Source organism: Crocodylus porosus, unplaced genomic scaffold, assembly GCF_001723895.1.
Source record: "Crocodylus porosus isolate Cpor-Errol unplaced genomic scaffold, CroPor_comp1, whole genome shotgun sequence".
NCBI classification, from domain to species: domain Eukaryota; kingdom Metazoa; phylum Chordata; order Crocodylia; family Crocodylidae; genus Crocodylus; species Crocodylus porosus.
In genome coordinates, this window is record NW_017728907.1 from 29,670,918 (window position 1) to 29,687,085 (window position 16,168).

Genomic DNA, 16,168 nt, shown 5'->3' on the forward strand with positions numbered 1-16,168 from the left:
TTTCCTTCAGTTTTAAGAAAAAGTTTAAAATTTGTTTCAGGCAAGAACTTATAAGCATGTAGAGACCTGAAATATAGAAATGCAGGTCTAGATCTGTATAAATTAAACCAGCAAATACATCTAACAAAATATAAAGATAAGACAGATCATTATCAAGTAAAATAATATTTTATTGTTTTGGATAGTGACTCATCTTAGTTATCTGACTAAACTTGCTCACTGTACATTTACAGATCACAGTATAAGCTAAACTAGTTTTTTGCTAATTCATGCTAAATTACACCGAGTCATAAATTACTAACAGTCTGATTGTGCATCACTGAAGTTAATGAGTGACTTGCTAAGAGACATACCATATATTTGAGGGTTCCTTATTAGGCAGCCTTCTGCAATATTTCCCCAACAGCAACCACAGACCTTTTATTTTAAAACAGTATACAACATTTTTAAAAAATGCAAAGCATCTCCTATGACGTTCAAAAAACCTTTACTTTCGCTTTCCATTCAAATATGGCTCCATTTAGTTTTGAAACCCCATACATATGCTTAATCATAAGTATGTTATCAGCTCCATTGAATTTGATAAGACTACTGTTATAAAGATCAAACAAGTGCACAAAAGTGTTTGCAGGATCTGGTCCATGCAAAGATCAATATGAGAAAAACTAACAGCTTTTTCAGAAAGGTTATGGCCAGGTCATATTAAACATTCACTTGAATTCAACTTAAATACATTGTTCAATTAATTATCTATATTGCAAGCCTTATAAATAATGTATATGCATAGCAAGTATACAGATCTTGTGCATTTTGATGAGGCTTTTTAACAATTCTGTAACTTACACACACACTCTCTCTCTCTCTGCCCCCCTCCACTCCTATACTTATTACTTTTTTCCTTGTTCTTCCTCCAGAGTTAGTTAACTTCTCTTGCTTACATGAAAGTGTCACAGAAAGAAGAAAACCATAAAATTTCCTTGCAGAATCTGGTGCAGGTACTGAACATGAACATATATTCTTTTAAAGTAAAGAAGAGGTTTCAAATTGTTAATGTCTCCATAACAGCTTGTTATGGATGTAACTGGATGTAGTGTTACATTCTGATTATACACAGCCCTTCAGTAACTGGAATCAGCATGAAAGGTTTAAAGCACAGCATTAGAGTGACTTGAATTTTTTCAATCTTGTCAATTTTTCAGAGCAGGTCTGATTACCTGGGATGCACATTTCAGGCACTTCTTTGCTGTAGAAGGATGTTTTGGGATCCTTGAAAGCAGTGCGAGAAACAGCCACTACAGACTGGTGTGTGTTAGGACAGTGCCTAGTTACTGCAACTATATCTTCATCAACTTGATCCACATACACCTATAAAATGCATAAAATTGACAGATGTTCTTACTCTGAAAAGTAATTTGAGGGAAACAAAATATTACTTTAGTTTCTTACCTGAATAAAGCCTTTAATTGCCAGTTCCTGGTGCAGCCTGTTCATAGCCAGTCTTCCTCCTATAATTCCTGTTTGGAAATTAACTTCACCAGGAGTCAAAGGTGTTGCTGATGGATTCCATTTAGCATAAAATCTTTCTTCAGTGACTACAGAAATCTACAAATAAGATCATGTTTAGTCAAATACAGACCATTCTAAATGAAACAGCTACTGCTTCCAAGAATTTAAGTACAGATTGCTTTAGCCAGGACTACAATTCAGTTTTCTGAGATAAACTAAAATAGTCAAGGTTACTAGCAAATAAGATTATCAAAATGGAAAATATGCATTTCTTTCAATATATGTTGGTAGTGAAACTTTTAGAAGCAAAGTAAAAGTAATACAGACCTGATGTGGTACTAGCTCATCATAACCCCTGGTGCTTCCTGTAGCGCAGCTCGCCATAGAAACAATCATTGAGCTGGGAAGAGCATCATATGCAGATCGATGCTAGCATCAAGAATAAAATAATAAAGAGAAGCAAATGAAACTTTTTCACCATGCTGCATTTGTGTGTTTGGGAGGAAATCTCAGTTTTACAGAAGAACTCACTGTTTGCTTGTGTGATAACTCTTACTGCAGTGTAATAACCAGTAGCATAACTTGAGTGGCAGAGGAAGGTGGGCAGGGGGAAGAGGGGCACCAACCCAAAGCTCCTATTCAAAGAGAGTGGCAGAATAGTGGCTCCCAGGCAGCCTGTGCTGCCACAGGTACTCTCCCCATGTTTGGGAGCTTGCCCTGAGGCACCAGCAGCTTGCACTACCACCTCAGCCACTACTTGAGGTAAGTGCTTGCTTCTCCCTCCACCACACCACTCGGAGCGCTGCATTTTTAAGCAACACCACTGGTAGTCATTAAAATTAGTGCTACAAACTTAAAAATAGAGCAAAGCTCCCATCCCACTCCCTACCAGTTTCATTTCATCCTCCTTGTATTTATTACCCACACCATTCTAGGATCCAGCATCTCGGAAAAAGAGGCGAACATGGAAGCATTGCAATGTTCAAAATAACAGAACAAGAGACATTAGATAATATGTTAAGTGCTCACCTGAATTGGACATTCATTATCATGTGTAATATCCATAAATAGTGCATGTGCAATAGCTGGCATTAAAGGTCTCAAACGTGGCTGAACAAAAGACCCAACTGGTTCTCCTCCAAAGCGGTAAACTAATCTCCCTTCTTCGTGACTGTTATATGCACTCATTGCCTCTAGAGAACAAAACTTGCATAAGAATTGCTATCATAAAGGATATCTTGTATGAAGACTTGAAAAAAGTGTCTACATTTGGTATTCTGGCACAATAAGGTATAAGGTATTACATTTTGCTTATAAGTAGTATGCCCACCATACTTATACTTCAGGGCATTCGTTACGCAGTTTATAATGATGTGTTAAAAAGGGAAAAGAAAAAGCAATAAAAATAAAATCTCTGAAAGGGGATTCCAAATGGCTTCAGGGGACCCATGCAACAAATAAAACCGGTTAATCAATCCTCAAGATAAGATGCTGCATTTTCATGGAATAATTTTGCCAGGATTTTTTTCCGTTTCTCCATGTACAATTAATACTATATTCATACTAGCAAGTGTCAACCAAGTAATATTCCTAAATGCATCACTAAGCATTTGTTAATTACGGTATGAAATGGAATCCTGTGCATATCCATCAAGTTATTTTTTCATGTGCGGCACAACACATGTACAGTCTGTGGCAATTAGGGCAGGAACCACACACATAGTGAGCCTACCTCTTATTAAGGAATTAATGCCCAGTGTATTCACAAAGATATTGTCCAATTCCTCACTTCCTGTGAACAGCTCAGCCACTACATAGAAATCAGCTCGCAATTTTCTAGCCGTGTCCAGCATATACTGCAAAAAGCACAGCCAAGGAAGCCAAAGAAAGAGAAATGGCAAACATAAAAAGAAAGAAAGGATTCAAGGCTAGGCAGGAATTGGATAATAGGGCAATGCCATGCAGCAAAGAATGGAGAGTCAAAATTAAGGAATCAAATAAATTTAGTAATATAGAAGTTAAAAACAGGCGCACATACAAAAAAGAGCCACATTGGACATTAAGATGCAATCCAAAAACAGTTAAAAATATTGAAAGAAATATATTTGAATATGCAAAGAACATAGAAAGATACAAGGAGAACAAAAAAAAAAATAACAAAAACAAGCCAATGTTAGTTTCACATTAAAAAACTTTGATTCATACATAGCAATCCTACATGGCTTTTAGTCATTCATTGTACCTCTAATCAGACTGGTAATTCCCAGGCGGTTGACAAAGACATTGTCAATGTACTCACTGCCCGTGAAGAGTTCAGCTATCACATAAAGATTAGGTCTGACTGACCTGGCTGTTGCTAGCATGTCCTATAGATCATAATAACATTTTTAATTATCTTCATTAAAAACCTCTTGCAACTTCCATATATACAATAATTAATAAGAATGATGATCAAAAGTCAACTGAGTTCTTAAACAAAGCAAAAGTAAACTGAAGTCAATCACAAATTACATTTACAAGGTTTGAAGCCTTGCTCAGTAACTTACAAATTCTCAGAGTATTTTAGTCATATTACTTAAAACTTTGTTTATAGTTTGTTTATAAATACCTATTTAACTCAAATACATAAGCATATAGAGGGAAAGAAATCTCCCTGAGATTCAGACATCTACAGACCATGAGAAAAGGGCTGAGAAAGGTCCCTATTTCATTCATTTTCTACAAGAAACTAACACAGGGAAAATAAGATGCCATATTTTCAAGACATAGTGACCACCTAGAATTGCTCTGATTGAATTACATTGTTTTCTACACCAAAATATTTACATTGATGCAACACCTTGGTGTGGACACTCATCTATCTCAACTAAAGGGAACTTTACATGAATTCAGTTTAATTCAGTAAACAAAACTGAGATTTAAAATGTCACATAACACCAGCACCAACTTAATGAAACACAGACCTAATTTGGTTAAGTATAAAACAACTTTAAAACATGCATGTAAAATTAAACAAATTAGAGGCAAACATTTCTATAATTCCCTAAGGATACCAAAAATTTCAGTGAACTGTTTAAGACTGCATTGGGGATAGAGTTCAAGAGAGGCTTAGATACCCAATTTACACTGGAAAGTTACCTTTAAATATCTTTAAAAAAACCAAACAAACTTGAGCTTTTGTCTAAGGTAAGGGATGTAATTTTTTCTTCTGCAGGCAGTAGAAAAAAGGATTTAACATTTAAAGAAAGAATTTCATAGTACACCTAACATCTGTAACCTAACAAGTGTTACTTGTTAGGTTCCAAGACAGGGTTACAAAGACCAAGTCTTACATCACAGGCTTCTGATTCAGTACATCAGAGCCTACAAATAAAAGTAGGAATGCATAAGTTATCCACTTTCAGTGAATGAGAAATAGTAGCACTTTTAACCTGTTAAACAAGCTATTTATGAAGCTGCTGAGTTTCGCGTACCTCTGCCACATGAATAGGTGTTGAGTGGCAATTGTCAAGGCGTATACCATGGAAATATTTGGCAGTGATTTCAGTGTATTTTTTCATGTGTGCCCAGAGGTAAGGGCAGTCTTCTGGCTTCTTCCCATAACGAAGTTTGACACTATCTCCCCAGCAGATAAGCTCTCTTCTTAAGTAAACATTTGAGCCTAAAGAGGAAAGAAAAATGATCTCACTACAACATGCCAGAGACAGAAAGTGTATTTTGATTATGATTAAAGAAATAAAATATAAAGAAAGTATTATTTATAAATTTTAAAAACTGTAAATCAAAACTCCTAATTAACTTCATATTAAATTCCAAAATTACAAACTGTATACTAAATTACAGATTATTGTATCAGTTTACTTATACCAATGATGCACTTAAGACCTACACTAGTGGTATAACTTCATAAATTGGAAGAAACTAGGAAACATGATTTACAAAAGAAAGGTTGAAAGAACTTAGATTATTTTGTCTGGAAAAGAGTGAAGGGGATTTGATAACACTCTTCAACTCCTGAAGGGTGGTTATAAAGAAGATAGTCTTTTCTCTTTGGCTGCAGGGAACAAGACATTATAGTCTTAAATTGGAGCAGGGGAACTTTGGGTTTGATAATAAGCAGAACTTTCTCACTATGAAAGTGTCTAAGCACTAGAACAGATTACCTAAACAAGTTGTGGAATTTCTACTGCTGGAAGTTTAAAAGCAAATTAGACCACACTTGTCTAGGATGCATTAGGTAGGATGATCCCGCCTTGAACAAGGAGTTGGATTAAGTGACTTCCTGAGGTCTTTCCTAATCCTATTTTTCTATGATTTAAGAAACTTCTATTTTAAGTTTCAAATAAATGTAACAGTATATGAAATGGAATAACAGTTTAGACTCCAGGAGTCATCTCTTACATACTTTTAGTGGTACAAACCAATATCTGATATTTGCAGCTGACAATGTAGACCTATAAGTAAGCAGTCACAATTTTTAGACTTAACCTATTTTTAGCAGCATTTTCTATTCATCTTGCTTAACAAAATTTTCAAAATACCTAATCTGCTACATCACAAGTTCTATTCTGATTTAAGGTCCTACATTATTTAAATGTTTTGAAATGTAACCTTTAATTGTATTCAGTTTCATTTATGCCTCTTATAGATGTGATTAGTGCAACAATTTATCTGTAAATTATGTTATATTCACAAAACATGCATTTTCTACAAATATTTTAAGGAGGAACCTGAATGTTTTAATTAAAAGTATTGTCAGATCAGAGTTAGATGAAAGAAAAAAATATGGCTATTGAAAATGATGAACCAGCAGACATTTGAACATAGCTGCAAAAGCTATTTTGATCTGCAACCTCTGACATATTGCCACAGTTAGACAACTGCCTAAATACGTGCCTCACATGGAACAAACTTTCTTCTTTGTGCACAAAGTCTTGGCACTGACAAGTTTTAAAGGTTAGCTTACTTTCACTTAAACAAAGACCTACTGTTATTTTTTTCTGACTGTTCTACTTATTTATTGAAGAAAAAAAATAAGCCAGGTCATAAAAGTAGTGAGCTTGACTGCATGTTAAAGTTATAGTGTAATTTCAAAATTGAATAACTATTGCAAAATACAGTCTCTGCACATGGAGTTATTCTGGCACAGTTATTTTAAAATAAAGCTCTATTTACAGAAGACTTTCTACATATCCTCAAGAAACTACTCCTATATCATCTGGTATAGAAGTCTGTATCTGTTATCATTCAGCTACTTAGTGTCCATGTCCTTTGTCTTAACCCTGAAACCCTCTCCCCACTGGAACTTTTGTGTCTTCATACACTGTGAATCACTGACCCATATATCCCTTTTCTGGATACCAATAAAACACTGACAACCTTCACCACACCTGTTGCTTGGGTATTACCATAGTATACCTAATCAATTAAAGCGTGCAAGCAAGTTTAGTGGCCCTTTAAGGCACAGCAATAGTCTAACTTTGTATAGCACTAAGTATCTGCAGATGCATTAAGTGGAATTCAAATGCCACTAAGTTTGAAGTGGGACTGGGATTCTATCTATAAAGTGAAAGTCTCAGGAATGTGAAGCTGAGTATGTTCGAGCTCAAAATCAATGACCCAAAGTGGAAGAAAACATGTTGTGTATTTATCCCAAGGAAAGGATGGCCAACCGAAGGACATAAAAAGAAAGAAAGCATTTATCGTATGGTGGGCCAACATGCATTCTTTGTTGGCTTTTTTAGTTTTTGAAGAAGATATGCAGACAACAGCAATAAAACACTGAAATGGAGTAAACTTACTTCATGTTAAATATGGAACTTAGTACGGGGTAGATTAATGTTCAGTAAATTCATACCCTAGCTCACTTTACAATAACTTCCTTTTGTAGACAAGTCTCTTGTGAATTCCAGTTAACTTCCTGGTGTCCCTGTATATAGACAAGCTTTAGAAGCCAGATACTGAAAGCATTCACTGACAGACCTGACAGTCAAAAATTTATGAGTCGCCTTTTAAAAGCAAACAGCTGCAGTAATATTGTCAGTCAGATCTGAAGAGCTTTCCCCCTTCTTTCTTTAGTACTGACATCAATATTCTCAGTTCAGGCATTAGCAAACCTTCCATATATGAGCACACAGGTGTCTCTTCATATTCCAATACAGCACCATAAGCTAGTGGGGGTAGGGAGTTAGAGAATCCAAGGCAAGACACCAGGCTCTGCAGAGAAAGATACAATTTGGTTCCTGAATTGGAATCGAGGCTTATTACAGTATGAAAAAAGGCTTTCCAATGCTCTGAATTTTTGCCACATAAAAGCTAGTGATGAACTTAAATTTAGGTGATAGATGGACAAAACCGGAGGACAAAAATCCATGCTCTGTTCCTCAAAGTTTGGCTATTTTGGGGTTATGTATACATACATGCAAGTAAAAAACACAAAAAAAGATGCTCAGAATTAAATGATTAAAAAAAAAAATCTTGGGAAAGCATTTCCAGGTAGCCCTAACTCAGATACCCAGAGACTGGTTTTAAAATTGAACTACAGCCAACCCTCCAAATTAAGCGTAGAGATTTTAATTTTAACAAATTAATTAGAAATCAATTAGGTTTAGAAATTAATAATATACTGTAAAGTAGCTTCTACCTACTCATAATACAAACTTTTTTCTACCTTATAGCAGACACTACCAGAGCTTGTTATAAAACATGCAGATGTAATAATTAACACTACTCAAATATACTGTAAAATCATTTAAGCTGAAAGACTGTAAACCAGACCCTACTTAGGTGGCTAGGCCCCCAAGCAGATCTAGGCACCTGAGTGCAAATACTTTTCTACCCTGATGGAATCCCTGAAAACAGCTATTAATAAATCAAAGGGGGTGAGTTGTCCTTTCTTCACTGCCTTTTTGACTAAGACTTAAACTAAGATGACAGCATGTTATAAAGTGGATGCATGGATTTTTAGGCTCCTAATAGGTGGAGTAGGATCTGGCCCTGCAACTCAATTGTAAAATATTTTTATGGTCATTCCTTAGCATGCTGAATTGGAACAGAAATTCTGCATAGTGATTTAACTGCAAAGTTTATAATTCACCTCTTTGTAACTGTACAAATAGATCCAGAGGGGAAAAAAAAAACCCTCTTTTTTTGCTTAGGCTAGAATACTTAAAGATTTCTAAAAGGACTGAAAATTTGTTTCAAACCTGGTTCAGCAAAATTCCTCAAAGGATCATCTCCCATTACCCATCCATTATGGGCCATGAAATGACAAGCTTTATCAGATTGATGCATCAGCAATTCTTCCTCTTCCAGAGTTTGATCTTCAAATGGATAAGTAAAATATCTACGGAATGCACAGATAGTTAAAAAAAACCCAAACCCAAAAAACTAACAAAAATTCATTTTACTCTTAAAAAGAGTTGCCAGAGATGTCTTATCTACAAAGAAGTTGTGATAAAACTATTTTTACTATAGATGCACCGATATCAGTCCATATCAGATGGGCACTGATGAAAGGAAAATTGACATTATTGGCAATCTGCTTTTTTTGGTCGGTATAGCCAATAATATCACTAATAAATGCTGTGTGCATGTGCACAGCCGCAGTATGCACGTGGCCAGGAATGTAGCTAGACAGTGTGGAGAGCAGCGTCTGGCTAGTAAATCCGTGGGGAGAAGAGGTGTGGGGGAAGGCCAATCAACGCCCCCACGATGAAGGAGGGAATGGAGGTGGGGTAGGGGCACAGGTAGGCACTGCCCAGCCAGGGCAGGGCAGGGCATGGGACGGAGCTGCGGGCAGCTTATTTTGGGGGTGGCTCCTCGCTGCTACATACACCAACGGGGGGAGGCATGGGGGACATGTGACCCCCAGACTGGTGCAGGGGCAGACCGCCCACTGCAGGCTCAGGGTCAGGGGCTGCACCGGCCTCTTTCCAGCAGGGGGGCTAAAGCAAATTTTGGGGTGGCTGTAGCCTATCCCATAGTCCTCCTCCCAGCACTGCTGCTGCCCATCCTGTCCCTGCCCCATGTGCAGCCCCAGCCCAGCCCCCTCACAGGGAAGAGGCCGGCATAGCACCTGGCCCTGAGCCAGCAGCAGCCTACCTGCCCTCGCCCCAAGCAGAAATCCGGGAGTCACGTGTCCCCTGTGCCTCCCCCAAGGGTGCATGCAGCAACGAGGAACTACCCTCCCTCCACACCCCCTGGACAGGTCACCTGTGTCTCTGTCCCATGCCCCACCCTGGCTAGGCACTGGCCCCAGCCCCATTCCCTCCTTCACCATGAGAGCCGCATTCAACAACCCCACGCCCCTTCCCACCCCCAAGCTCCTTACCCCCCACAGACTTACCATCCAGACACTGCTCTCCAAGCTGCCAGGCTGCATATCAGCTATCAGATCAGTATTGGCTGATATGGCCAGTTAATAATTGCCCGTCAGTATCAACCAAAAAAACCTTTATCAGGGAACCCTTAATTTTTACAGTTCGCAAAAACTTGTTTGCAGTAAAATATAAACAAAAGTCTATTGTTTTGTAACACAGCTTCATATCTTGGGGTAAGAAGGAGAGCAGCAGTGGTTATCTTGAAGGTTAAGATCTCAATTCTGGATATACTCCTGCAAGTGAGTTTAGGCATGTGAACAATTAAGATTTGCACTGAAATTTACAGATTATGCTCTCTAAATAGAAGTTTTGGGTTGCCTAAGTGCAAACAGTGTAATGAATGCACACTAGTGGTAAAGATACCCTAAAAAGCGCAAGGAGATGAGATTCCCCCCACCCCGTTACAGTTGCTTTGTCTTGAATCCCTACAGCATTATAAAGCTAAAATTATGGGGCGTAAGTGGCATGGTACAAGTCTCCTTAGCCCCACCAGATGAGCAAGTTTCACTGTATATGAGCACTAAGGATCATCCTTGGTATTTCAATGGCACCCTGAGATTAAACACCATCTTCTCTAGGGACATTATACTTGTTTCTTTTTGCTACAGTTATATTCCACATTCTTATAGCTTCAGTTGTTGCTAAAAGTCACACTGCTAGTGTTCAGTAAGTTCAGGTGACTATTTTTTTTTTTTTATTGAAAGGAGCCAAAAAGTTTACTCTGTACATCAAAATCTAAATACGTGGCCTGCAAAATTTTAGTTTAAAAAAGGTAGTTTTAAAATTACATAAGCAAACAGTCAATCTGTTTCTTAAAACCAAAGATACATAAAACTGTTTACACATAGAATTCTATACCATTATATCAAATATATGCATTCTTATATAAGAAGTTCAGATTTGCTTAAATTTTCCTCCAGACCCTTTTTTCCTCTATAAGGACAAGTGCAACTTGCAAGAAAGGTTCCTCAAGAAACACTGACCCTTGCTTACGTAAAGCAGAAGTCCAAAGTCATATTTCCTATACTAAAGAAAGAAATTGTTCTGGATTGTTCAGTTGGTAAACCCAAGGCCCAATTCTTGTTCCTTTATAGAGTTTGTTAGTTCACTGGCCATTAGGGATTTTCATCTAAATGGTATCTGTATAATTGCCCAATGTGGTAAGATGCTTGGAAGTCCTATTGCAGGTTTTGTAGGAGCTGGTCCTAAGTGGGGCCAAAGTCAGGCCTATAATGTAAGTGCCCTCAAATCCCAGAACTTGGTGCAGTTCAATACAGTAAAATTCTTTTAAATGACTTTTTGAGAAAAGAGACAAAGATATAATACCTGGTAACTAAAGGGTATTTTCTAGTAACAGGACCCAGTTTAGGACCATGGCCAGCCAATCGTTCATAAACCACATTCTCCACAAGACAATTGACAGCCTGAAAGTAATTAAATTAAATGTTACTCCAATAATAATCATACTAATAAATATTTATCAATTTATAATTAAAATAATAAATTCAAATTAAAATTCAGTATTAATAAAACCTGCTCTTGATGATGGTTAACTTGTCGAAACTGCTCAGCATTTAATTCTTCAATTCTCTTGCGGAACCAGTTACAGCACTCTTCTATTGCAGCTGGACCATTGCTGAAGAGAACAAAAAAAGTAACAGAAAGTCATTATGATTAGCCAGCTCTATATATCGCATAAGCTTTTACTCATAAAGTATTTCCAGTAACAAAACGCATTTAACAAAAAAATATTAATGTATAAAAATGTTATTTCTTCCTCTCTATCTGGAGCTTTTTACCTTACTAGTTTTCACAGATTAAACTTCCCTTGTACAAACCCAATAATACTGTACCTATGTGGTATGAATGTTGCCAATGCTGTATCCATATCAACAGTACAGCCAAGTCGCCTATATTTGGGATCCTGAATTATTTTAAGGTGTTTATTTGGATCAGATTTGGTGTTCTTTGTACCTGAGGACAAAATTTTAAAACAATGGAAAATGCTGTGAAGTGGAATTTTAAAATACAAAGCATAACGCTTAAGTAAGAAAACACTTGCTGTTCTAGTTTAACCAAGAAACTAAAAGACATGTGTTGGGTGCGTCCACTGAAGTTGGTGTAAAACTCCCAGGGGCTTCAGTTGGGTCTGTACTTCTCCCCCACAGTTCTTATAGAAAAATATTTTTCTATCTTTCATGTGTACAGCTTAAAAGTTTTAAAAAGGCTGAACTGATAGTGTGTGTTATGTAGATATACTCAGATACAGAAACCCATGCAAAACCAAAATACCATAGTAAAACAATTAAATCTAGACACCTAAACTTTATATTTTACCTGGCTTATGTTCAGTGTGTCTAGTAACTACTAGTGCCTTCTCTCATGCAATATTTTAAGACATTTTCAGTCTCACAAAGAAAAAGTATTCCAGAAGAATTCTCTCTTTAAAACCTTTACATACTCCAGCATTAAAATTAAATTGTGGAACACATATTCAAGTTCTTAACTGCTGCCTCCTATCTAATTTCTTCCTAGCTGGGTGAACCAACAAGCACTGCCTTCAAAGCATCCACCATACATCCTTGCTCAAGGTGAAATGGAAATTCCCAATTAGGAAAAGGTTATTTTGGTTTTAGGATTCTTTTCTCACTTTTGGATAATTTGATTATATAGTATCTTGCTTTCAAGCAGCTGATAAAGTAACAATAATATACCCAAGTAATCTATATTCTTTGGTAATAAGTATGCTCCTTACCTTGGGTTAGAAGGGTCTTAAATTGCTGCACAGCTTTGTTAACATCCACTTGGAAAAATTCCCATAGTTTTGTTCTGGGATAAAGATCCTCCCAAATTATTTTACGAATACACTGTAAAAGATAAAAATAAATTTCAGTTGGGTGTGTGCAAGGCTATCAAGGTTTAAAGCAACAAATACGTATCAATTGTTGACAAAAGATTCAGTATCTTTACATAAAACTTTTATAAAAATATGTAAGTTTGCCATTGGAAAACAAGCTCATCAGGGCAGGGATTGCAATGCATGTAGCACACTGTGGACACTAACACACTATAAACGTTTATTCATCTACTTGTAGCGTTTATTCTTGTTATTAATAAGGCAGAGAGTTATATTTCCAATTTACTTACATTCAGATGATGGTCATTTTCAATTGAAGGAGGCACTCCTCTATCTGTACATTTCCCTCCAGCCACGCTGCATGTTAAGTGCCAAAGAGCTCTGTCCAAGACCCAGGCTGGTTTCAGGTGTGGAGAATTGATGAGATTATAACTACATTCTGGATGAACCTTTAGCCATTCACTGTTAGCAGCTTATTTTTTAAAAGGGTGAGTTGAGAGGGGAGGGAAAAAGAATTAACACAAATGGATTATTAACCATTTTATACAAACATCTCAAAACAGAGGTTGGCAACCTATGGCCCAGAGCCTTTTGATCCAGCCTGTGGACCTGTGGCTTTAGTAGCAGAGTGAATGTGGGGTCCTGCCCACACCATGCTGCAGCCAGTGTGCTTTGGCAGAAAGAAGGGGTCTTTGTCTGCACCAGGCACTTCAGGCTTTGATGAAGAGTGGAGGAGTGTTTTTCCTGCACCACACCACAGCCCAGCAGCAGGTAAAAGTGGCAGGGGCAGCCAGATTCTAGTGCTGGCACATCTCAGACTCAAACGGGGTTATTACATGCTATCACTGTGAAACACTGCTGACCCCTGCCTTGGAACCAAGTCCTTCAGTCATGAGGAGTCGCAACAGTCAATGAGGAAGCCAGACATTAACAAGACACCACACCATTAAAGTACACAGTGCATAAGTCAGTCTGACATACAGGAGTTGCCAGCGTGCAATCTGTTTAAATCAAGAAGTATTTTATGTCATCGGGTTTGTTTTTTATGGATGGTTGTACTTTACTTCTGGTACAGCTAAAAAAAAAATTAATTTTTGTTTAGGGGCGCACCGATATTTTTGGGGCTGATACCGATAGCCGATTTTTAAGGAGGCATATTGGCTGATACTGATCTGATTTCCAATATGCAGCCCAGCAGACTGAAGAGCAGTGTCCAGCTGGTAAGTCTGTCGTGGAAGGGGAGAGGGAAGGGATGGGATGTGGGGAAGGGGGGCAAATCAAATCTCCTGCAGTGAAGGAGGGAATGTGGCTGGGGCAGGCACTGCTCAGCCAGGCCAGGGTGCGGGATGGAGCCGAGGCTTGTCCAGGGGGGCGTGGGAAGGGGAAGGCAGCTCCCGCTGCTACATGCACCCTGGGAGGGCACAGGGGGCATGTGCCCCTGGATCTGTGCAGGACGAGGGTGAGCTGCAACTGTGGGCTGGGGCTGTGTTGGGCTCTTCCTGGTGGGGCCTGGGCTGGGCTGCGCTCAGGGCAGGTGGTAGCAGCACTGGGAGAGAGGCTATAGGAGGTGCTTCAGCCACCCCAAAATTCGCCACTCAGGGCAGGGGAAGCGGGCGTTTGGAGGTGCTGTGCGGGTTAGTGAGGCATCAGCAAGCCTCCGTGGTGGGTGGCTACCAGGCTGTGGGCCCACGGCACCTCTGAACTGGCCTGGCCAAGCAGCTGCTGGGCCGTGCACATCAGGCTGTGCTTGCTGACAAAGTAAACTGCTGCCTGACTGCACTTGTGTCCCCATCACTAAGCTGCACCTGCTGGGGGTGGCCCCACCCCTGCAGCCCAGCCCAGCCCCACCATGCAGCTGCCTTAGCTGAGGCTGAGCAAGGCCAGTCCAAGCTGTGGGGGTGCAGCCACCCCCGGCAGCTGCAGCTTCATTACAGCCGCTCCCCACCCCTGGCTGGTTGGGGCTTGGCAGTGCTGCACAGAGCCCCTCCTCCCCACCCTGTGGCAGTGGGGGCAGGCAGAGGAGGAGGAGGGGAAAGAGTTCTCCCCCCCAGCACTGAACAGAGCCCCCTCTGGGGCCAGGCAGCTTCACACCGTGCCCCCCCCACCCCTCAATGGAGGGGGGAGCAGGAGGAGGAGGGGGAAGAGTATCCCACAGTATGGACCAGAGCCCCCCTGCCTGCCCCAGGGTGGTGGGGGAGAAGCAGGGGGGGAGAGTCCCCCTCTGGGGCCAGACAGCCTCGCAGTGCCCCCCTCTGCACACCATGGTGGTGGTGGGGGGGGAAGAGAGAGAGAGAAGGAGGTGTAGTTGGAGGGGAATTAACCCCCTCCCGTGCAGAACAGAGCCCCCCCTCCCAACCCCATAGTGGTGGGGGAGAGGGAAGAGGGGGAAGTCTTCCCCTCTGGGGCCAGGCAGCCTTGTGTGCTGGGTTTGCTCTCGGCTGTCAGGGAGCTACTGGGGGGGGTAGAGCTCTCCCTTCCTCCCCAACCACAGCAGACGCTCCCTCTTCCCCCACCCTCTAAAACCTGCAGGCCAAAGTTGGGCCTGCCAGGGCTTAGCCATGCCCCCACCTCAGCTCAGCTCAGCTCAGCTGTGGAAGAAGGGCTGTTCTAGCACTCCCAAGCTTCTGGCCTGAGCCACTATGGGCATATGCCTGCATTTCTGGGATGAGAAGGGAATGTCTATTCACTTGCAAACTGGTTCACTCTGCAGGTTAGACTTATCTGCAAGGATTTAATCAGTTCAGGCTCAGACTTTTTAAATGTCTGCCCCTAGCCTAAGAAAGACTCCTTCAGATTCAAATCTGCCCAAAATCCAGTTCCTTTCTAACAAGAAATAAATTATGCCATTTTACTGCCCTTTTGCTTAATTCTGAGCAGGCAAGGAGGCTGTTTAATCATTCTGATAAAGGAACTGCTTTGACAACAATGAAAAGATTACAATGTTTGAAGAAACACTAGACATACAACATGACCAGCTAGCCCCAACGTAAGTTAAATGCTAGTCTTAGGGACAAGATTCACAGATATGATTTGACAATTGGGTGAATAAAAATGGAGGATTAAACAAGATTAAAACTAATTATTTGATGATAGTTTCCTGCTTGATGACTTAACAAGTTATTAATATCAATAATACTAATTATTGATATAATTTTGATTTAAAGGTCAGCCATTCATGTCATCCTGTTAGGGAAACAAAAATGATCACAGAATTAGTCTTTCAATATACTACTCTTTCAGCACAGTCTAAACTCTTTAAAACAGGTGCTCAACTTCTGTCCCGCAGAGCTGACATCTGGGCCATGGGAATCCTCACGGGTCAGAATATGGGCAGCTGGTGCCCCCCCAGCAGCCAGTCAGCAAGGCCAATTGTGCTGACTGGGGTGGGGGGAGGGGTCCCCCACAGGCAATCTCACCACGGGGG

At 40.0% G+C, this 16,168-nt stretch overlaps 1 protein-coding gene across 1 annotated transcript in view; it reads right to left on the minus strand.

Moving 5' to 3' along the window:
- Window positions 1-16,168, minus strand: part of AGL (amylo-alpha-1, 6-glucosidase, 4-alpha-glucanotransferase) — a 66,643-nt gene that overhangs the window by 22,158 nt on the left and 28,317 nt on the right. The window contains exons 7-18 of the mRNA XM_019530595.1: window positions 13,035-13,216; window positions 12,643-12,754; window positions 11,741-11,861; window positions 11,421-11,523; window positions 11,214-11,311; window positions 8,712-8,851; window positions 4,980-5,167; window positions 3,239-3,362; window positions 2,536-2,699; window positions 1,834-1,935; window positions 1,447-1,602; window positions 1,169-1,365 (exon numbers count right to left, since the gene is read on the minus strand). Of these exons, the coding sequence (XP_019386140.1) occupies window positions 1,169-1,365; window positions 1,447-1,602; window positions 1,834-1,935; window positions 2,536-2,699; window positions 3,239-3,362; window positions 4,980-5,167; window positions 8,712-8,851; window positions 11,214-11,311; window positions 11,421-11,523; window positions 11,741-11,861; window positions 12,643-12,754; window positions 13,035-13,216 (1,687 nt within the window). The remainder of the gene's footprint in view (window positions 1-1,168; window positions 1,366-1,446; window positions 1,603-1,833; window positions 1,936-2,535; window positions 2,700-3,238; window positions 3,363-4,979; window positions 5,168-8,711; window positions 8,852-11,213; window positions 11,312-11,420; window positions 11,524-11,740; window positions 11,862-12,642; window positions 12,755-13,034; window positions 13,217-16,168) is intronic.